The sequence below is a fragment of the Sphaerodactylus townsendi genome, linkage group LG11 (genome assembly GCF_021028975.2).
Source record: "Sphaerodactylus townsendi isolate TG3544 linkage group LG11, MPM_Stown_v2.3, whole genome shotgun sequence".
Taxonomy (NCBI): domain Eukaryota; kingdom Metazoa; phylum Chordata; class Lepidosauria; order Squamata; family Sphaerodactylidae; genus Sphaerodactylus; species Sphaerodactylus townsendi.
In genome coordinates this window covers 38934731-38958400 of record NC_059435.1, presented here as the reverse complement: position 1 = coordinate 38958400, position 23670 = coordinate 38934731, and the positions used below count along the sequence as shown (strand labels likewise).

General features: G+C 41.5%; 1 protein-coding gene across 1 annotated transcript; it reads left to right on the top strand.

Annotated features, from left to right (window-relative positions):
- Positions 1 to 468: 468 nt before the first annotated feature.
- Positions 469 to 23667, top strand: WIPF3 (WAS/WASL interacting protein family member 3; the record flags this gene model as incomplete). The annotated part of the gene is made up of 7 exons (XM_048510480.1): positions 469 to 660; positions 13211 to 13343; positions 15723 to 15854; positions 17873 to 18589; positions 19272 to 19409; positions 21202 to 21303; positions 21805 to 23667. Coding segments are annotated over 7 exons (1446 nt in total), but the record flags the coding sequence as incomplete, so codon positions are not given.
- Positions 23668 to 23670: the final 3 nt, after the last annotated feature.

The following is a 23670-nucleotide window of genomic DNA, read 5'->3' as shown; positions in this document are numbered from 1 at the left end:
TCCATAAACTAATTTTTCTTCTTTCTTTTTCTTTCCCCCTCCACTCAGGAATTACTGTGATCTTTTGTAACAGACTGAAAACTTCAGATGCCTGTGCCACCGCCGCCCCCTCCCCCTCCCCCACCCCCACCTCCTCTGCCTCCATTTTCTTCTGGAGTTCCCCCTCCCCTTCCATCACCTTCTGGAGGTCCACCACCTCCTCCCCCTCCCCCTCCCCCTCCCCTTCCATCACCTTATTCTGGAGGTCCACCACCTCCTCCACCTCCCCTTCTCTCTCCTTTTTCTAGAGGTGGTCCACCACCACCCCCTCCTCCCCTTCCCTCACCTTCTTCTGGAGGTCCATCGCCTCCTCCCCCTCCCCTTCCCTCTCCTTTTTCTAGAGGTGGTCCACCACCTCCTCCCCCTCCCCTTCCCTCCCCTTCTTCTGGAGGTCCACCACCTCCTCCACCTCCCCTTCCCTCTCCTTTTTCTAGAGGTGGTCCACCACCACCCCCTCCTCCCCTTCCATCATCTTCTTCTGGAAGTCCACCACCCCCTCCCCCTCCTCCACCCCTTCCTTCTCCTTCTACTAGAGGTGGTCCACAACCTCCAGCTCCTCCCCTTCCATCAGTTTCTTCTGGAGGGGATCTACCACAGTCATCACCATCTTCATTCGCTCAGGTAAGGCTTGACTTGTGATTAGGTTAGATGATACAAAGTAATGTATTTATGTCTGTATATTGTTTGAAATTATGTTGGCTACAAAATCTTGTTTAAAATGCCACATTTTAATGAAATTATGTATGACTGTTTCATTTTTATATTAGAAGAGATTTTCTCATCCACATGTAAACGATATAAAGTCCTGTTTTGTTTGTTTGCCTTATCCTTGGTTATCTTGACATTTGAAGTTCGTTTACTGTGATCATGTATACAGTGCCATAGTTGTTTGGCTGCCTTCAAAACCAGATTGTGCATATTCAACAGTTTATCCACATTCCATGCTTTCACCTGCTTAGTTCTGAACTTCAGGCTGTGTTACATAACTATTGAAATGCTGTTGCACGTGGCAAACATGGTTAACTTGACAATCTTCATCCCATACCACCAGTAGCTAACGCAACTGTCTTCAATTCAAGCATAAGGTGAAGACATGCTAGGGCCGCCTATAGATTTCATAGCTCTTCAGCAGTTATAATTCCTTTGCTAAAGTCAAATCGTTAGAACAAAGAGCAAGTTTCTTTTCATAACCCTTGGGTTCCACTTAAGATGAGAAGAGGTTTGTACAGAGAACTGATTCGAAGCTAGCCATTTGATCTTCGATTGCCATTATTCATTCACTCTGTTATGGACGACCCAGAGGGCATTTTCTGTACTTTCTTTGCAGACGTGATTTCTGGTGATTCTTAAAAACGTAAAATGCAGTTGCAACACGATGCTGCCCTCTGTGGACTGTCAAAGCCATGATTTACACAATATGAGGTGATCTGGGGTCTCTTTAAATTTTCTTCTCCTTTCAGCTTGGTTAATAATTTTTTGTTTTTAGCATTAGTGAATCAGTTGCGAAATATTAGCTTTGTTCTCTTAAAGCAGGGGTTTTAAGAACTTGTGGCCAAGGCCACTGTTCTTTTTATGATGGTTATTTTGTAATGACGCTGTAATAATTATAAACAATTTAAAACAAAACAAGCGGTGCTTTTGACTGGCTATAAATGAAAAAGCTGTATTTTACCCCTTTTCGCTGCCCTGCAAGAGAGCAGAACTTGACAATTAATGTTTGATTCATGAGTGTCAGGAGCAAACCAATAAGCCTTAAGAGAACAGAAAGCAACCAATTAACCTGAAAACAAGGGAACAGAAGGGAAATCATAAGGGAAAGCAGGCTGAATTAGGTTTACTTCCAATTAATTATTGGTAGGATGGATCTCCCCTGTGCAGAGCTAGTGGCTTGCTATTATCCAGTTTCAGTTACAGGGGGATGCAGAAAAGGAATGACTGAGGAGTGGGAGATGTCATATGGAACACCCCTAGTATGTGAGGATTCTCTTTTTATATGGCAGTGGGTAGTGGTGTGATTGGAGCTACAACAGTTAGTGGGAATAAGGCCAATCACCCCTTTCCTAATGTTTGTTCAAAATCTATCAGCTTTTTGTTAAAGAAAAATGGCACCAAGATTTCTAGGATAGGTAGAATAGTGAAATTTACCTCCACCACCAAGGAGCACAAAATGGTTTACTGGGGGAAAGCTCACCATTGGTCTTGTCTTTGGGGAAATGAGTTCTTGTAGGTGAGGTGTTGGCAGGAGAATGTGGTGAACAGGTTAATGATACTGGGTATAATAGCACATGGACCTTGTTATTCATCCAACTCTCTGATCCTGTGACTGTGGGAGAGAGTTACTGAATTACAGCTAAGTGTTTTTAAGGGGTGATTGTTTTGATTCAGAAAGTATCATGCTGGGAAATGAGCTCTGTACACTAGACAGATTTATTACTTTAACACAGAGTTTTCCTCAGTTTGTGTTCTTCTAAATACATGTTGTTCTTGTTCCTTTTTAAAATGGAGAAAAAGACTTGTCCTGTCAAGTTTTTACTTCACACGATCACTAATGGCTCCTGGCTTAGGTGGAGGGTTTATATCCAAGCCCAAATTCTGCTTCTTCATTAATTTTTTTGCTGGAATTTCCTAGTGGGAGTGGGAAAGGCAGGAAAGTGATTGAATGCTTTGGTGTGCCTAGCCCAGGAAACTGTTTTACTTTCATTATGTGCCTTGCCTTTGTATATAACATGTCCTTTGGTTCTTAAAGCTGGAAGTCTTGATTGTTCTGAAGGGAATATACAAACCTTGCATTGCTGTTCAGATGTAATGGCAAACAAACAACAGTTTATGCCAGGGTTCTCAAATGTGATGTTTTTGGGTACCTTAGTACCCAACCAACTTTTCAGAAAATGGGTGGAGCCATCATAAACCAGCTGTCTCCTGGTTCAGCCCCAGCCCCAACACTGAGATGTGTTGGAATGGGCTGTATGTGGGCTGGGTGGTTATGTATTTTTAGAGGGGGAGGGCCTAGGGAAGTAGATACAGATGGTTGATGGGTTTTGGATGGTTTTATATAATTATAATTTTGGGTGTTTTTATGAGTGTACTCCATCCAGGGACTCTGGTGATGGGTGAGAAATATGCAACCAAATAACAGCCTTTGTAGTATATTGCTTACTCATAGTTAAGTGTACTTTACTCTTGGAGATCAAAAGGTGAATTAGAAGAGGAATTGTATAGCCCTGATATTAAAATATTACATTGCTCTTATTTCAGAGCCACAGATGACTGGATAATATACTTATATGTTAACTAATCAAATGATTAAATAAAAATAATTATTATTAGTGCCTTTGTTACACCATAGAAACATGAACCATGGCAACACCGTGGCATATTCTTGTATTGTATAATTATACTGTCATACACCAAAATTACCTCTCTGAGAAGTTCACAACCTTGATGTTACACATGTGATGATGTGATCTACATCAAAACATGGTTGAGATTTTAGGAGTTTTGGCTGGAAGATTTGTGAAGCCTTAGATGTAGGTCATTCTCTGTGAGAATAAATTTTGTTTTATTTTATGCAGTTTGTACCCTGCCTTGGACAACTGACACCATGTAAATACAATATGCATAACATTTACAGTTAAAATAATAAAAACCTGACTTGACTAAAACATAATCTTATTCTGTATATTGATGTCATCCTCAATATAATCTAACTGACCCCACCACCTAAAGGATGAATATTCCCATATGGTGACAAATGGAGATAGTATAGTCAATCACGAGATGGCAGTGGTGCTATCTACTCGAATGGGATGGATGAATCAAAAATTAAAAGAACAAAAGAAAAAGGAAGGGAAGAAAGGGAGGGGAAGGGAATAAGAAAGGATGAGGGAAAGAAAGGGTGGGGGAGGCCATCTAATATGACACCGTAACCATTCTCAGCCATAAGCCTGGGGAACATCTTTGTCATACAGGCTCTGTGGAACAGAGCTAAGTCCCACCTGGCCTCACAAGACAGAGAGTTCCACCAGGCTGGGGCCCAGGCCGAAAATGCCTTGGTCTTGGTTGAAGACAGTTGGATAGCTTTTGGCCAGGGATTACCAACATTGTCACCACAACAGCGTAGCACTCTCTGAGGAATTTATTGGGAAAGGCTTTGGTGCCTATGTCCCGCACCTGCTATAAAATTAAACAGCTGTTGCTACAGCTGCTGAATTTATTGTGAGAACCAGCATGAACTTCCACAATGCAAATTGAATTAGTCTGCCTTTTCTGTCCCACAATTATAGTAGCACTCGTAGTCCAAGCCATTTGTGAAATTTCCACTCTTCCCTCCCTGATAGGAATGTTCTATATTTCTGCTTATTCCTCCTCTTAGGAAATATGGCTTCACAGCTGCTCTGCGGGGAAGATTTGTCTCAAAAGATGTCTTTGAAAATTAACGATACAGCTTCAAGTTAGAGATCTGTGTTGGGGATTTATGTATGTGATAACCCATATGGCAAACTGTTATGAATGCAGACACCACAGGCCCATCCTGATGAACTTACGTTGGGCTCCAGACTTCTGTTGATTACGTGCAGCAGTGCTGTAGAGGAAGCTCTGGATCTTTTTGGTTAGACAAAGCATAAACTTTGCCTTCCTTTGCAAAACTTTCTACAGCTAACTGAAAGTAGTGAGATAATGTTTTAATACGACAAGTTTCAAGGGACAGCTTGAAGTAAAGAAATAGAAGCTCAATGCCTCAATGACGTTGTGGAGCCAGAAAAAGATGCCGAAAAAAGCAACTGAAGTGATTAGGACATTACAACATCTCATTTATGAAAAAGGCACAAGAGTTTGGGGGGTTTTCGGCTTGGTTAAAATATTACTGTGGGGAAATTATGCTTCTGATGAAGAATGTGCATCAGTTTTCTCTCTTCACCTTTTTCCTGATGTTAGAACTTCAAGCAGCTGATTTACAGTTGATTCAGGACAGACAAAAGACAGCACTTGATGCACAACTAACTTGTGAAACTTTCTGCCACAGGGTGTTGTGATGAGCGATGTCTTAGATGACTTCATGAAAATGTTGAATGTTTTAATGGCCATGCTGGCTAGATGGATTCTTCATGGTCTGAGGCTGACTGCCAGTTTCTGGGGGAGAATTTGGCCTCTGTTTCTTACTTGTGGGTCAGGATGGAAAACAGTATGCTGCCCTAGATAGAATATTGCTCAGATTCAGCTGAGTTCTTGTATTTCATTGCAAAACAGGGTAGTCATTCTTAGAGAGTGGGCTGTATATACTTTGTCACAGCATCTTGCAAGCACAAAAATGGAATTTCAGTTTTCAACCAACCTGCCAAATGTGCTATCTAGCATATAAATTTGTAGAGGTTGTTTTCAGAGGGAGCATGGATTCTGCTCCATAACATTTTAGAAGCTCATTTAGATCATGGCAATGTGTACCATTTCCTTCAATTAGGAACTGAGGCTTCAGTGCCTTCTATTCCTTTATTCCTCACATTTATATCCAACTCTTCTAAGGATTTCAGTGGAGAGCATTATTCCATTTTCCCATCAGACAAGAAGTTGTATGTATGTGATTTATTCAAACCAGTCAGTTTGATGGCCCAAGCATGAAGAAGGGGAGGAGGAGTTTGGATTTACACCTTGCCTTTCTCCAGTAAGGAGACTCAAGGTGGCTTACAAACTCCTTTCCCTTCCTCATCCCAAAACAGACACCTTGTGAGGTAGGTGGGGCTGAGAGAGTTCTGAAGACCACCCAGCCCAAGATCACCCAGGAATGTAGAAGTGGGGAAACAAATCTGATTAGAGTCCACTATTCATGTGAAAAAATGGGGAATCAAACCCAGTTCTCCGATTAGAGTCTACTGCTCTTAACCACTACGCCATTCTGGCTCTCCCTGGCTCATTCCGAGTAATGCACTTTCAAACTGCTTTCAGTGCTCTTTGAAGCTGTGCGCAATAGCAAAATCCACTTGCAAACAATTGTGAAAGTGGTTTGAAAATGCATTATTTTGTGTGTGTGGAAGGGGGCCCTGATCCATGAATCCCTGACCCATTAATTACTCCCTCACACTGGTTCATACTACTTTACATTTCCCCTCTTTTTAACAGAATCCATGCAAAAATTGTTTATCACTGTGAATAGCACAGAATTCAGGCTTCCTTCCCTTAAACATAATCTACCCAGTCTTTCACTGAGAAGTTTGACATTTCTGCATGTTTTTCTCTCAGTGTGACCCATTCTCTGTAGGCATACTAGAGTAACTATTGTAGCCTTAAAATAAAACTACCCTTGTATACTTAAGACTATATTTCTGGTCATTAACATAACTTCTACGTTTGGTATCTTTACTGTAGGAATGAGAATAAAAGGTAGTATGTGATTTAGCATTTTTAATGTTAGAGTACAACTTATATACATTAAATAATTCTTTAAAAAGTATTTGCATTTTCTGATCCCCCTGTAACTTTCTGGAAAATTACTGTGTGCTTTGTGTGTTTAGAGTAGGTGTGTTTTTGTGCAGCCTAATACCACTGCCATGAGATACAATGTTCTTGAAGACATCCTTAAAGCAGATAGTGGTAACTGCTCAAATAATTGGGAGGATATTTATGAACACACAGCAAGTATTATCTTTCAAATATTGCAAGATCCTGTCTTGTGCTCGACAAGACCATAATAATTATAGAATAATGCCTGCTCATATTTCTGGAACACCAAATACATCCCCTTTAAAAAGAAAAGTTGTAAACAGAGAAAAGAAGCCAAGCGGAAAATCCAAACAATCAGAAGAGGGTTAGTGAGTTTTGTGTTTGTTTACTAGCTGTTAGAAGATTAGGACTTTTTTTAATGCATGTTTATTGCAAAAGATCTTAAACCAAAAGACCTTATGTCATAATGGCTTCTTACCACTTATGTTCTTAACAAGTTTGTAATTTTTAGTTAGTTTAAATATGGATGTAGTTGATATTTCTGATCAGTATTTGCACCCGATTAAAATTGGTGGGTGTGAGAACGAAGAATGCATTTTTTTCAGACCTGCTGGTTTCCTCAATCATCCCCAATCTAGCAAAGGAGAAAATTCTTGGGGTCAAGCTCAGAGCCCTGACCTGGATGGCCCAGGCTAGTCTGATCTCATCAGATCCCAGAAGCTAAACAGGGTCAGCCCTGATCAGTAACTGGATGGGAAATCTCCAGGGAATACCAGGGTTGTTATGCAGAGGCAGGCAATAGCAAACCACCTCTGAGTGTCTCTTGCCTTGAAAACCCTATGGGGTCACCATAAATCAGCTGCAACTTGACAGCACTTCACACACACACACACATACACACACACACACACACACAGAAGAGATGTTTGAGGCTCCATGGATCAGTATGAGCATGTAGTGAGCATTGGCTGCTCCTGAATCTTCTCTCAGGAGATTAACCATATTTCTTTCTCATTCTTGGGATATCCAGTTCCTCAATTTCCCAATTTCATGGAGTTTTACTTCCAAAATATTTGGGGAGAAAAAATATTGTGGAGGCCATCATGGTAAAAAAAAAAGTGTTCTTTCCATTCAGCCTATTAAATCCATGACTAATTCTATTTTTGTTTTCTTTTTTTAAAGAAATGCTCATTATGTAACCTGACATTTCTTATATGAGAAATAATAGGAAATCCCCTAACGGCTGCCAAGAAAAATTAGAACCAACTGTTCAAGTTCTGATTTCATAAGCTAAGGTCATGGAAATTAATTTTATTCTGATCTACCAGGTGCATCTTGGGGATTCAGTAAAACAAATGAACTTCCTATTCTTGTCGTGTTTGGATTCTTAGTGAAAGGCCAACACGCTTTTCTTCGTGGAAGTACAGGTTTTGTCTTCCAATAATGAAAAGAAAAAAGCGTACAAAACTGACACCTTTGTCACTGTGTCTGTACATAATGCATTTCCACTGAATTTTCACTATTTGAGGAACATTAATTTCTTGTTGAAAGACGACGGCTCGGGACTTTTCTGAACTTGGAGGTGACGGCATGGCACTGCACCAGCACCATGGTCTGCCGCCTGCGAGTTTGGATGGGGATGACTGTCAACTTTCTCCACCCTGTGCTTAATTTTATACATCTTTCATGTCCTCCGCATCATTTATTTTCAATATTACTTGCTGTACTACCTATCCTACTTCCCACCACTGAGAGAACTGTCCATTTATTCATACTTTTTGCTTTCTGTCATTTACCGATTTTCAATCTGTAAGAGAGCCTATCCCATAACTGCTGAGTTTACTCATGAGTCTATGGTGAGGTGCCTTATCAAAAGTCCTTTTTTGGAAGAATATAAATGCATATCAGTTCTGATTGACAACCTGATCTCTTCCATCACCTATCTTTTCCTTCCATGCTTCCCTTGTGTCTGTTTCTCTCTATTGATGTAAGCTGTGTTGTGCTTTTATTTTTTTTCTTGTTTGTAACATGCAACCTGATCTGCTGTACTCAAAAGCTTGATACATGATACTGTCATGTATCATTTACTTGTCTTGGTCATAATGATAAGATACTATATGTATTGCGTTATGAAATGACATGATACTGTCATGTATCATTTACTTGTCTTAGTCATAATGATAAGATACTATATGTATTGTGTTATGAAATGAATACTTAGAAAAAATTACTTCGGCTTTTTTGTCTTCACTATGAGACCATGAACATGTGTCAATAAAGCATATGCTGTAATAAGTTTTGCTGATGTTTGAAGTGTCCCACCAGACTCCTGCTTTATTATGAGAAGTCAAGTTTTTCATTGTGGAAAAAGTCATCCTCCCACTGAGCAATGGTTTTACCTGTTTTTATCCTCTGACAAGTTCTGCACAGTGTACATGATCCTTGATTTTTCCATTTGATCCTGTGAGGTAGGTTAGACTGAGGAAATTCTCAGAGTGAGTTCCGTGGTCAAGTTGAGATTTGACCCCAGGTCTTCCCAGGCAGTTCCACCCACTACACCACACTGCCTCTGCATAAGGAAATTTTAGCATCCAACCTAGTAGAAGAGATTTGTAGAATCCAACCCTAAATCTATTCTTTCACATTAAAAAACCACCATCCTATTCTAAATTATTTTTAATTTGAGGATGCCTTCTTTTTATATAAAAATCTAACAACCTTTTAGAAGTATTGCATTTTCTTCTTCATCTTCTCAGACTTCTACTTAAGAAAAAAGTTAGACTATGTATGGTATGCACAAATGACACAACTTGTGAACATATGAACCCATGAACAAAACGGCAGCTGTTGGATCTAAATTTAAACCAGATAGCTTGCTCATGTCCCATTCTAATCCAAGTGCAGAGCTACCACAAAATCCTTGCTGGAAGGTACAGAAATAAATTATCTCAGGGGACTATTGAAAAGCAAAAATTCAGGAAATATTTTCTATCTGTCATGTTTCTTCAGTTTTTCACAGTAAGTATTGTTTATTCATTCAGGAAGTGAAAGCAATTGGTTGCAAATTCCACTTTGTGTAGTACATGCTATATTAACCATTCAACTTTTGAAAACGATGGTAAACAGGATTTAGTAGTAGATGTGTTTTTGAAATTTCTCAAAGCCTTTGAGGATTGAATGATGTGGGTTAATGTATAAAGGAATATATTCATCAGTGCCTTTTCCTGCAAATTATTTAGTCGTTAGAATATTGGTAACCAGATTATTAAGGAGATTTTACATCAACCCCCAGGAATCTTATCGGCCTTAGTATCACTCATGATTGCCATCTAGAGGTGCTAACAATTATCAGGGGAAAGAAATAATTGGCAAAAAAATGTAAATGCATATAAGTATACTTCAGAGATTCTATTATTGGGAAGAGACTTGATTATATAGGGTCGGTTGCTGGTGAGAATGGGAGGGATCTTCTTTGACCACTATAAAAGAGTTTGCTGAGACTCATGGGACCTGCATATATAAAAGCATGGGGCTGTTAAAGAAAGGGGAATTAGGCAAGATCTGGTCAAAAATCTGACTGGATCCAACCCATAAAGGTGGGTACATGTTCATACAGTCCTCAAGCTCCATCCTGAAATGGTTCAGTCTAGAAACAAAAAGCAAAGAAAAGATAAGAAATGTAGAATGGATTTTAGAGAGTTTTCCTCTGATATCAACAGCACTGAAAAGCTGCATATTTTGGCTGGACTGTGCCCTAGAGTCTTTGATTCACAAAGTGGCAAGTTCCATGTCATGTAAGCAAATTTCTGTGTTTATTGTTAAAAACTAACTGTAGGGAAAGTTTAGATCTGGGTTCTGTCCCCCTTCCCCTGTTCTCTTTCTCCTGTCAGAAATAATCTCTTCCATGATCTCTTTTCATTTTTTTTCCTCCACCCTGATATTAACAGCAGTTCAGAGGGTTTCTTTTCAGGGAGATGGCATGATGGGAACAGCCTCCACCTATTCCCCTACCCAACTTAGGAGGGAACAGTCATTAGCTAGTTTTAAAGACTTATATGTACTATACACATTATGGAATGTAATCATGGATCCCTAATGCTATGGGTAATTGACCCTAGAATAAATAACTTTTGCTAATAGTTTTCTCCTTCCCTACCTGTGCATAAATGTGCAGGTCAGCCTAGCTCTACTTTTATAAAAGTGCAAAGATTCATAGGTACATTAGAAAATAACAAGTGGGAGACTCAGGTGGGAATACTTATTTTTCCATTCCCTCTTTCCTTCTTGCTTTTCCTCTTTGTCTTCTCTGGTAATGTCTGCAGCTTCCCCCCCCCCCCCTTTTCTTTCTCTCTCTCCCACCCACTAACCCATTGCTTTTTGTCTCCCTCTGCTTCTACATTTTTCTCTTCCCAGCAGCCTTCCCCCTTTCCTGCTGTCTCTCCATCCCACCTACTCTTGTCTGTTTCTTTTTCTGGAAGCCTCTCCCTCCCTCCCTCCCTCCCCCAACCTTTTCTATTCCTTCCCCATTGTCAGTTTTCCAGCTTTACTTCCCCTTTCTCCTATCTTTTATCTTTTTAGGTCGTTTTTTTCTCCTCATGCTGGCATTAACATGGGCTTGGAATCTCTGACAAAGTTGTCTAAGGATTGCCTGGTAGCCCCCTCCCCAACAAATTGCTGCCAAGATCTTTCAGTGAATTCTGATGAAATTGCAGTCACATTCTTTTTCTAAATTAGCAGATTCTGTGATTTTGGGGAGTTTTTAAACACTACCTTATGAACACATACACTTCTTATTTTTCCACAAGCCTCAGGCTTCCACCAGGGTTGTAAAAGAATGGCCCCTATCTGTGCACAGGCCCATTTGTGAGGGGTTTTTGGCCCGCATTCTGAAGCCATTATTCTGACTGATCAGGGGAAGAATGGGGAAAGAATGGGGACCCCTTTAATTCAAGCCAAAACTTAATTTTAGGTTTATTTCAACTGCTTTCTGCATAATGAGATTATCCAGGACTGCTCTACCTGGAGGCAACTTCCCTGTCAGATGACTAAGAGTAATGAGTTGTTATGGTTTGTCTCTTCTTTGAGGACATTCCATCTTACCTACCAATTCATTGTTAAGAAAGCAGAAGGTGGCATAGGGCTTCTTTTGAGAACCTTGTGTTGCAGTTATGTGAAGAGAAGTCTCTTGTACCTCCTGGTAGCGCTGACTGTGGCAGAAAGAGGAGATGCATTTTTATGTGACATATTAGCCCAATTATCCCTTCTTCATTCTTAGTGTACTCTTTCCCAAAGCTGTTTTGTGTGTGTTATCTTCTAGATGTGAAGGTGTTCATTTTCAGCGGTCTCTCTCACATCACACCATATTCCTTCTAGTAGCCCCTCCGGGCCATTATTTCCACACTGCTAGAGGACTTTTTTTTAATGAAAAATGATAGAGCAATCACTAATTAAAACAAAAACAACACCCTCTGGTTGTGCAGCAGGGGGGGCACCATTCAAGGAAAATAGTGACTGAGGGAGGAAAATGTGCAGAAAATTACTGTATGTATAGTCCACTGCCAGTGGGCATGATTCTGCAATTGCTGCAGCAATGGACAGAAAATGCAGAATCTTCACAATGCAGCTTTAGTTGCCCTGGTCCAGTTACAGCAGCTGCTGTTTGCTTAGTGGTAAAAATTGATCTACATGGTCAGCCGCCAGCACAATATGGGGTCTGGTGCTGCCGTAACTTGCAGCTCACTGTTTATTGTGCTGAATAATTAATTACCTGTTGATTTAGAAGTGGAAATAAATGTTGCTATTTCACAAAATGGCATACCAACATTTTGATGTACACCATGCTGGCTGAGGCAAAAACATTTTCCTGTGGGCCTAGGTGCATGTGTAGGCCATCTTGTTTAAACTGGGCTGCTATTGTTCATGCAAAGCAGCTACATGTACTGTGTTCAGCCATCATCCTGTTGAAATCAGACCAAAGATTACAAAGGGTGGGGAAGATGCAGTCAGAACAAAACAGTGAATCTGTGGGTCTTATAGTTCGTTATGGTGAGGAAACTCTTACTAAACTCTTACATTTTGCAAATTTGCCCATTGACATGCCATCATTTTCAAGATTCCCTGCTAGTCTTGTGGTTCTGAATTAGAATCCTTACTTCAGCTGTTCATTTATGTCCTTCATCTGAAGGCCTCGGGTTGGCCTACAAGGGGTTCCTATCCAAGAGGCATTCTGCTTCCCTTCAGAGAATTACATCCGATATGTTCAGACCATTCCCTGGCCTCTGTTGTCTTTATATAGAAAGCCGAATACAGGCACAGGTGGTTGTAATTGGCCGTGGCCTAGATTCCGCTATCCATCAGAATACGGTGCTGCTGGGCACAAATCTTCCCAACTTTCCCTTCCCCCTGAACTCTTTCACTCCCAGAATCATGGGACCCATGTGGATTAATAGTCATGCACATTGTGAGGCTGCACTGGGAAGGGGGCAAATTGCTCTCTTCCATCAAATAGAGAAGGAAACTGTTCCATCCACTCCCCATGCAACATTCAGACCAATATAGCTATTTTTCCACATGGGTTCTGCAGCCTCAGGAATGGGAATTGGGAGGGGAGACAATGGAAATATAAGGAATCCTTGCATGACCCTCATATTGAATCCAGCCCTATGAGTCTCTTGCTTTCTCTGTTTGCTTCTTTTTTCTGGCTCCACTAAACCTTACTGTCTGCAATCTTTTCCAGGCAAGCTTGGAGTCTCCCAAATCTAGGCAGGAGGATTCCAAAAGTCGAAATGCTTTGTTATCTCAGATCCGGAGAGGCACTCGCTTAAGACAGGTAGTGCAGACCAATGACCGAAGCGCACCTCAAATTGAAAGTAAGTCTTTGGGTTTAGAGCAAAGCAGTGTGCACACAACATTTAAATTGTAAATTCTTTGATAGAAGGCACAATATATGTCATGTAAATAATAATTTATACTTGGGAATTTCTGTATAAAGTAAACCAATATTTTTGTCATATTGGGCACCAACATGACCTGTTCCCTTATTTTCCCTAAAGCCCCAAACCTTCACCGGAAGTAACCCATCAATTAGTATGAGTATAATTAAAATGAATTTTGTAACTGATGTGTTCCTTTTTGTAAATTTCCCCACCCCTACACACAATCTGAAATGCTGCTAGGCACTGATGTTCCTTTTCCTGTAGACATGACCTCATTCATGATTTAACCTTTTTTTATCAGCCTTTTTCAAGCCCTTTATTTTATATGCTCTCTCTGGACTAGTGAACTGTTTATTAGTCTAGCTATTTTTGGTCCACTAGGGAAATGACTCTTTTTTAAAGTCACCTAGAAAGTTCTTATCTTTTTCTCTGGTCATAATCTTTTCCTAATGCTTAAGCAAAGCATGTAGTTTGTCTGGAAGTACCTAGGTAACTCTACTTTAAAGCTCTTTGAATGGGTTTAACCAAAAGGATTGGGGCAGTAGTGTATGCTTTACAGTCCCAACCAAAGGGGAAAGGGCAAAAGGGCTCTAGGGAGCAGCGTTGCCTCACGGCAGCACATTTGCTCTCCCCAAGGCACTTACCCCAATGGAGGGGGCAGTGCCAGCCCCATCGTCGCAGAACTTGGAAGTCTGGGCTGCCGCGGGGCTGTGCTGGCATCCTGCTGGGTGAACATTACTCAGCTTCTTTCCAGGGTTGAGAGCTGGGACCATGGTGCCCCAGCCCTTGTACTTATGCCATCTTTTGGTGGAGTAAGGCCTGTGAGCTCAATGGGACTTTTTTACAATGGGGGTGGGGGCCTTTTCTGTGTTCCCCAGGCTGCCAAAAAGCCCTTTTAGGCCCCTTCCGCACACACAAAATAATGCGTTTTCAAACCACTTTCACAACTGTTTGCAAGTGGATTTTGCCATTCCACACAGCTTCAAAGAGCACTGAAAGCAGTTTGAAAGTGCATTATTCTGCATGTGCGGAATGAGCCTTAGAGGCAGTGAGGCGGTGTCTCACTGGTGCTGTGTCCTGCCACCTCCAGGTTTGAATGGGCCAGTCTGTGACCCAAGCTGGTCTTCCATTTGCCTAAGCAGTCTCACACCCATTTTTGTATTTTAATCCATATTCTTTTACAAACCTGGTTTATTTTCTTGAAACTGACATATGATCTTTGAGTTCCTTTCAATTAAATTAGTCTTTAAAAACAATCCCTTGGTTTTCAATCCATTGCCTATCTATACCTCAATACTTCCGATTATGTTACCTGATACTTCAGGTTTCTCAGCTATGTTGACTCTTCCATCTCAAGCTACCAACAGGATTTCAAATGACCTGAAGTCATTTCGAATGATCTCAGACACATCAGATATGAATCCTCACATTATCATGCCAAGTCGCCAGATTTTGTCCCTTGATTTGTAGGATTCGAAAAGTATATTATGCAGCAGAATCTTAAAGGGATTTTAATGTGTTTTATATGCAGTGTCCTAATTTTTCAATTGTTATATTTCTGTAATTCATAAATGGTGTTTGGCAAGCCTTTTTAGTTCTGTAATTGCTTCCATTCCTAGTCTACATCCTGAATAAATGAATGAATGAATGAATGAATGAATGAATGAATGAATGAATGAATGAATGAATGAATGAATGAATGAATGAATGAATGAATGCCCTCAGACTCAATTAATGTTTTGTGCAGGAAATGGATGATTTCTTTCAAGATATAATACCTGTGGACAGTGTTTTTTTTAAAAAGGGAGTATGTCAGTGCTCATATAAAGGTTGCACCAATTTCCATTAATTCCCCCATCTAGACTTGGAAGAGCTTCTCCCTCCCACTCCCCCAAAAAGATGCAAGGACACAATACCAGTAAATACCACTACAAAAGAAAAAAAAACCTATTTGTGGAAATGCTCCATCTTTCTAACATTCTGACATGACTCAATAAAATGAACAGCCACAGTTCCAAAACCAACAGAAGTTATCTTTGCTGTTCACTAAATAGCCACTCACACATTGCGAGTTATCAGATGAGTACTGGGTTGCTTTACCTATCATTCATTGGGGAGAGACCATCTGATGACATTTTCCTACCTTTATTTGTACAGCAGAGGGTGCTATACTTTAGGATGTTATAACCCTGTTACAGCTGTTGCAATAGCATGTACCAGTAATTGCAGAGAAAGGCAAGGCAAATATTGTTCCTTGTAATTCCTGAATCTTGTTAGAAAAACACATAATTAATGGTCTTTTTGTTATTTCAGACACCAGAAGAAGGGCCAACAGAGAAGGAGGAAGCCTAGGAATGGGCAGAAATGATGTCCCTCAGGCACTAGGAAGTCTCTTTGCAGATGGTTTTCCTGTTCTGAGACCAGTTGGCCAACGAGATTTGACAGGTAAAAACATTTTAGGTGCCAGGTGAAAGGGTTCCTTTCTGCCTAAACTTTTGTTTTGGGGTTCTACCCCCTTCCTTTTTATTCTCTCTAAATCTATTCTACCATTACTGAATGTTATTAGCTCATAGATCAGTGTCTCTTTTACCTATAGGCTGCCATCATTATTATTAATGCTTATTGTGTTGGATGTTTTTATGATATAGTTTGTGAATTTATTTATTTTATTTAGGTTATTTATATGTCTCTTCTCACAAGTCCTGCTCAAAGCAGATTACAAGCAAAATCAATAACATAAAATCATAAAAACATTATAAATTATCACTATAAAAATCCCAAACAACCCATTATTAACAATCCAGGGAGCATAAAAATAGCATAAAACAACCACTAAGTACCCGAAAAATAGTTATAAAACTGGTCAACATTGTCTTAATGTTATATTGGAAGTCATCTGGGTGTCTGGTAGGCTGAGTTCTGCAAGGTATAAATCTTGAAATATTAATATTATTATTAATATATAAACAGATGCAAGTTGGAAAAAATGCTAATTCATCTATCCTGAGATTTCATGCTTTGGCATTAAAGAAAATGAACTCTAGTTAGCATGACTCTTTGACGCTGTTTGTATAATGTGTATTCTTAGTGACAACCTTCCTTGTGCCTTTATAGCTTCCCTATCAAAATATAGCAAAAGAATGAAATTTATGTGGGCAACATTGTAAACATGGCAAACGGGCAGCCCAATGGGGGGGATCCCCCATGGCAGGGGTAGGGAACCTGCGGCTCGAGAGCCGCATGCGGCTCTTCTGCCCTTGCACTGTGGCTCCACGAGCTGAGCCACTGGCCCCATCCTTGCCCGCCCTGCAGGCAGCAGGGCGGGCGCACCAACTGCCTATGGTCGGCTGGGCTGCGACGCGGGCTTCCCCTCTCGCCTGCCCCATTGGAGCGGGGCGGGTGCTTTCCCTGCAGCTGGCGAGGCCAAGCCGCTGGCTTCATCCTTGCCCGCCCTGCAGGCAGCAGGGCGGGCGCATTCATGCGCTTCTCAGAATGAGTGTAGTAAAAAGTAAAAAAAACCCTATATATATATACAGTGTTATCTTTATTTTAAATGCCAAAAATTATTTGCGGCTCCAAGTGTTTTCTTTTCCTGTGGAAAACAGGTCCAAATGGCTCTTTGAGTGTTAAAGGTTCCCTACCCCTGCCCCATGGAGACAGCACAGACCTACACCAGTGGGCCTCCTCTGGGGTACCATGCTTCTGCGGCGGCCAAGGATGCCAAGTCGCAGTGCCCAGCTCCGTGTCAGTACTCCTGAACTGCATCGGCATGGTAGGGGTATTTCCAGGGTGGAGCCGACCTTAGCTTTCAATGCCTATTCAGCCCCCTTGCATCAGCGAAGCCAGCCTCAGAGATACACCACATTTTTTGTGACGTATCTCTGCTTTCCCCTATGGGGAATGGGGGGGGGGCTTCCCTCACTGCTTTTGGGCTTCCTGCACTGCAGGAAAGCCATTTGGAGGGGACGGGGAGGCACTGGAGTCCCTGTTCCTAGTCTGAATGAGGCTGTTAGATCACCAAATAGCATTAGGAATGGGGGAGATCATACTGCCTTTAGCACCTCAATCCACCTCCAACCGCTAGATGTGGCAGCTGCTTCATGGCTTCACATTCACTGTGGATTATAAAAAGACGTTCAAGAGATTTGGCTGCAATCAGAAGCACAGAAACTGTAGGTTTCTGTGTGTAAAAGCAAAATATACTTTTAGGATTTCTGGTGGTTGTGGCACAACTTGTGCTGAACCACTGGAGTAACAGGCAGTGGAAATTCATGGAAAGAAAACATTTTGTCCATTTATCAAAAAGCAAAGCAGGAAGAATCTTGGTCAACTTACATCAGTATTTGTGATCCACGTATTTCTTTCTGGATCAAATTGTTCTTGAAGTTTGATACTACATAAAAGTGGGATGTGAATGTATGAATTTATTTTCTAATCCTAAAGTTTTTGGTTTGTTTTTGTAGGGAATCGCTCTGGACCGTCTCAGGGGGTGAAAACATCGCCTCCTGCAAAGTCTCCAGGCTCGCTGAACAGTAATGGAAAAACGAATGGCAGCCCCCAAATGACACCTGAGAGCCCAAAGCCAACAGATCAGTTGGAAATATCTGGGGCCCAGCAATCGGCCCGTCCCACTGTTCCAGCTGTTCCTCTGCCATCACCGTTGCCTCCACTTCCTTCCGGCAAACCTTCGCTTATCTTCCCCCCTCCCCCACATTTTCCTCCTCCCCCTGCAGAAAGCCCTGACAAGCCAACCTCCCCAAACATTCCTCCCCCTCCCCCTCCACAAAGCGACAAGCCTTGTAAAATGCCAGCGTCTCCTTCGCATGCCATTCCTCCTCCCTTGCCTCTTGTGCCTCCTTGTGGGCTTCCAGGGAGAACTAGCCAGTCTCCCAGCCCATCTTCCTCTCAGCTGGATCTGAGAATTAATTCCCCGCCCATGCCTCCGCCACCACCTCCCCCAGGGCCTACAACGTCCACTTTTTCCTCATCCAGGCCATCTTCGCTGTCGCCACTTTCACCAAATAACAGTCAGGATGCTCTTCCACCACTACCCCCCAAATCTCTGCTAGTACAGTCCCAGTTACAGAAGACCACCGTTCAATCCTTGCCCCTCCCGCCTCCCCCTCCTGGCCCACAGCAAGCTGCTCTAACACAGAAGAGGAGACAAGGTAGAGGTGGAGGTAAGAACTGCTTATTCATGCTTTCATTATTATTCTTTGGAAAGCGTGTTCCGTCCCAACGAAATCAGTCTTTTTTCTAATCTCCTCCATCTGTAGACATGTTCAAAGTCTTGGGATGGAATGAGAGCAATGTTGAAAAGGCCTTTCTGTAGATGACTACGAAATACATGGGCTTATATAAAAATAAGGGGTGGGATGGAGAGGAAAGTTTAGAGGGTCTCTATTGCTAAAAAAGAGAAAAGCTTGTCATTGTGTAGAGAATATATCAGGATTATCCTGCTTTTCTTACAAAAGGAACCCAAATCACCTACCGCAAAAGTGAAAAATCACTGTCTTGGAAAAAAATAATACCAACATAACACTTTTGATATCTGCTCCAAGTAAAAATGAATCCTTGCACATCAAATTTTACACCAACAAAAGAACTGGACTAGAACTTTCTCCACAGGGATCGAGTATTCTAAATGGATTTTTAGAATATGCTTTACCTTCAAACTTGCAGTCTTCACCTGCAGTTCAAAGTGGTATTATCCAACTAGGCCTGTATGTTGGGATTATTACCGGTATGAATATGTAAATAGGTGCAGCTTTAAAATGTTGTGTCCAAATAATTGAATTCTTATTTGATATGCTGTTTGATTATATTGAGTCCCTTCCCTAATGGTTGCTCTCTTCTTCATAGGAAAACTGACGACACCACCGGTGCCTCCTGCAAGGTCTCCAACAACTGAACTCTCAAGCAAATGCCAATATGCCCAAATCTCAGCGGCTACTCATGAGCTTTATCCTACACTTAAGAATGGAACTGTGCACATAAGTGGTAACTTCTCCAAATTTTCAACTGAGCTGGGGTGTGCGCTTCAAAATGTTTCATGTTAACTTCAGATCCCATTTTCACGGAGGGCGTGTTTGCATTACCCTGATTGTGGACTCTCATTATCATTTCAGGATTTTGGGGGATCCCAACCAGTTTTCAGTTTTTCACCACTTGGGGTAGCAGGGGCAGGGAGGGAGACAGAGGAGGTTGTCCCAATCAAACAGTTCTTACTCAATGTCTGCTATTCCTTTAACCCCCCCCCCCCCAAAAAAAAACCCTGATTTGTCGATAAAGGCCAGGTGTATTGGTTATTAAAAATAATGGTTCCAGTTGCCTCAAATAATTGCATCATTTTTTCCAATGGAAAGTACACCTGGCCTCTGTTGGTAACTATTGGCTAGTAGCCCACAATAGTTGATAGTCTGGGGAGGGAAGGCTCACCTGGACAGCCCTGAAAAATGGCAAATGGTTAGCTAGACCTTGCAGCCTGGGCTGGCAAGATCCAGTCAAACCTTGCAAGAAACAGGATCCTGCCAACCAATCTGGTGGAGTAGCAGAGCCTGGGAGGAGTGCAGGAGCTTGCTTGCCAGGTCAGCTGACCACCTGCCATTTTTTGATACCAGACAGGTAAGTCCTCCAGTAGTGCTTCCACACCAGGGTGATTTTTCTGGATTGTCTGATTGCTGAGGGGATTCTGCGTGAAATTGCCCTCGCAGCAGAAATTTTACACAGTGCAAGGTAATAAATTTTCTCTGGCCCATGTTGTCCAGTGCCCATAAGCAATTAGCTAACTAGATTAGCTAACTAATGCTTGACCAAGTTTCACCTTCAGACACAGAAGGCTGCTGATACCCAAAGTCACTTGCCCAAGGAATGCTGAGTTCTTTGCAAGCAGGGGGGTTGGGGGTTGGAGAGTGGAAAAAAAGGAATAGCTCGTTAACAGTCTTTTCCCACATGGAGGATGAGGAACAATTAAAATGTGGAACCATTAAAAACCATGTGCTGAAATGTGAGAAATCATTGTGGTATGAAAGCTGCCCAGGGCTACCTACCCTTGCAATAACCTGTCCATTATTTCCTATGGGTGGTAGGCAAGTCTCAGGATTTCCTATGGGTAGACCCGGGCTCTTTAGTGCCCATGTTGTCCAGTGCCCATAAGCAATAATGGCCCCAATATTTCAGTGGACCACAGCTTCTGCCTAACATCAGTTGTTAGTCAGCATCAGGTGTTAAGCTTGGCTTCCAGTCTCTTTAAATTTTAAGAGATTTCTATATCTGGAGAGCTGCTGTACAAGTAGACAATACCAGTGGTCTTATTCAATATGAGGGAGCTTCATAGGGTTGTATCCAAGCAGATCTTACACTAGTGAAAAAGGAAGGTAGAGGCTGCTTTGACTATGAAAAGGCTATGTTGAAAATCATGGAACCTGCGTGGACAAAAGCCTTGTGGAATGGGAGCTGTGGTAGGGAGAGGAATTGGGGCCATTGAATATAAAAGCTGGTTGGATCCAACCCATAATCGTGTTCTGTAAAGTACTGAGTTTAATCAACCTCTGCACATTGTGGTTGCATTAAAACATATTTAAGTGTTTTGATCTACACAGGAGTGACAATAGAAACTCAGCATTTTAGAAAGAATGGGGGAAACCCAAAAACTTTAATCAAATTATTCTAAACTTCTAAGAGGAGTCATGTGACTTTTCCTGTACCATTTTTCTATGATTCCTACAACTTATTTAGCTATAATGTTGTGGTCTTACCTGAGAGAGCTTTTTTTTTCTTTTGAACTCTTCAGATGATTTTGAGGCTAAGTTTACTTTCCATTCTGTGGAAGAATTCCCTCCTCCTGATGAGTTTAAGCCATTTCAGAAAATTTATCCTAGCCAAGAAGCTAAAGGTAAGTAGGAAACTCCTAGACTTGTGTAGCCACTTAGGGAGCATTAAATCACTTGTATGACTATCATATACAAACAACTAACAACTATATTAAAACCCTGAAAAATCTGAAATATTGCTTGGTGATAAGAGAAGTCTGCCAGTAATAGTCATTGTTGCTTCAGTATAGCAAGGAACTACCACAAAGCTATTGTGAAGTACAAGCTTGGGTTGAGAAAGGGGACTGGTAGAAGCATTCCTGGAAGGAGTATAATATGTAACCTCTGAGGTTACTTATCTCAGAAAAAAAGGACAGATTTTCCAAACTCATTAGTCTGTTGCATCTTGATACATGGATCGCTAAACTCAAAGGCAATTAAAGCAGGGCTTAAATGATGCAATTTACAAGCTGCTTGTGTCAGCATGTCCCTGTCAGTCTGCAAAGTAGGCGCTGCCTGCATGTTGGAACCCCAAGTTGAACCTTTTATTGATTTTGGTGCGATGATTTCCTTAATTTTTACAGATAATCCACTGTTAAGAACACAAGTGAGATGAGAAGATCCTGTGGCACAGTCTCAGCACTGCTAAAAGGATCAACAACAACATTATGAACTGTTTTGATAAATCGGACAGTGCGCTTAAGCCACACTGGGGCTGCATGCAAGACCCATGCGTGTGACGCTCAGAAGTTGGAAAACACTGGATAACGATGAAAACCAGATTGAAAACTGAATTGAATGCACAAACTGTTTGCAAAGGTTTGAAACATGCTACTGTGTATTTCAGTTGCTTAAAAAGTTGGCCTGTTTTGTGTTGCGGTCAGTGGAATGTGCAATTTTGTAGTCCATCAGTATTTAGCACAGTCCTTTTCAGCATATTATTTGTATTGTGCTGAATGCAATTAACAGTTTGCTGTAGAAAAAAATGGTGGAAATTCCTGTTTATATCTTCCGCCTAACGCTGGATGTGTTCAACGAGAAATGAACTGTATTTCCAAAGTAGATTTGTTATATTTCCACCCACATGCATTTTTTAAAAACTCCCTCTTAAAAAGTTTTATAGTCCAATTCCTAATTTCTTAAGATTTGCCACCGTTAAGGGACATTTCTTTGTGTACATGATTTGGGGTTTTTTTTAATGCTCTCTGGTTTTGCTTCTACTTGCCAATGGAGTCATTGGCTACCAACACAGTTCTATAATATGTAAAAGTGCTGCAAGGCACTGTCTGGGTTGTCATTTCAAGCTGTGTCAGTCAGCCACCTTTAACTGGAGATCGGAATCTTCTGGAAGACTTGAATGCTTCAGTTTCTACAATCTCTCCCAGTCTTGTTGCCCTTTGAGATTTTCTGACATGCAGTTGTCTTCTCAATTAGGGATTCTGAGAAAACTGGCCCTTTTTTTGTTATATTGAAGTAAACTAGGGAATGATGCTCTTTTTGCAGTAGCAGCTTTGGAAGTCTTAAATTGTAGAAATCTAATGATTTCTTTCTTTGCAACATTCAACAACTGTGGTAATACATTCTGGGGTGATGCTAGAAAAAGGAGATAGCTTGAAACATACTACCCCTATACAGTCCCTCAGGGCCAAACTGGATTTTACAAAGCAAAAGTTTCCAAGCATCTGTATTTTAAGGGAAAGTAACTGTTGGAGGCTGGCAGTTCAAGTGGAAGAACACAGTTGGGACAGACAGTCTGCTTGGATAGCAATATCTTTTTTCTCCTGCAGACAGGAAAGAAGTGGCAGGGGAACTATTTTGGTGGAAATTGGTCAGAGAAGAAAGGGTTAAAATACTTTTGCCTGGAGTGACAATCAGCTGGGAGGGAAGGATGACAAAGAATCACCAGAGTGGGAAAATCAAGCCACAGCTTTATTGAATCCCACCCTCCATCTGTTATGGGTAAGCAGGGAAAGAGAACCAAGTTATAAGGCAAGATGTGGCAAACATCACTATTCATGCCTGCCATCAGCTTCTTGGCAGCATGGGCTACATTCTCCTTGTCCGTGTCCCTTTTTGGTACATGTGAGGAGCCCATCCCTGTATAACTCTGTATATTTCCCCTGTGCCTGAACACCACAGCAGCCAACCAACACCAGACCAAAGGATGCTCCAATATCAGCACCAGTCCATCCCTGAGACCCCTTAGCCACACACTGTTGCCCTCAGTGGACAGGCGCATGCCATTGGACATATAGAGGCTGTCCCACTTATAGGAAATGCTTGGGTGCTCAGTTTTACCACTATCACCTTGGGTAGACAAAGGCTTGTGCTGCCTTGTTGATCTTTCTTCATGCACTGTCATTACACTTTTGTAGCCTCTCAAACTAGGTGAGCTGAATACTCAGAAACCTCTTCAGGCATCTTTCCAGGTCTATCCACACAATGCTGTA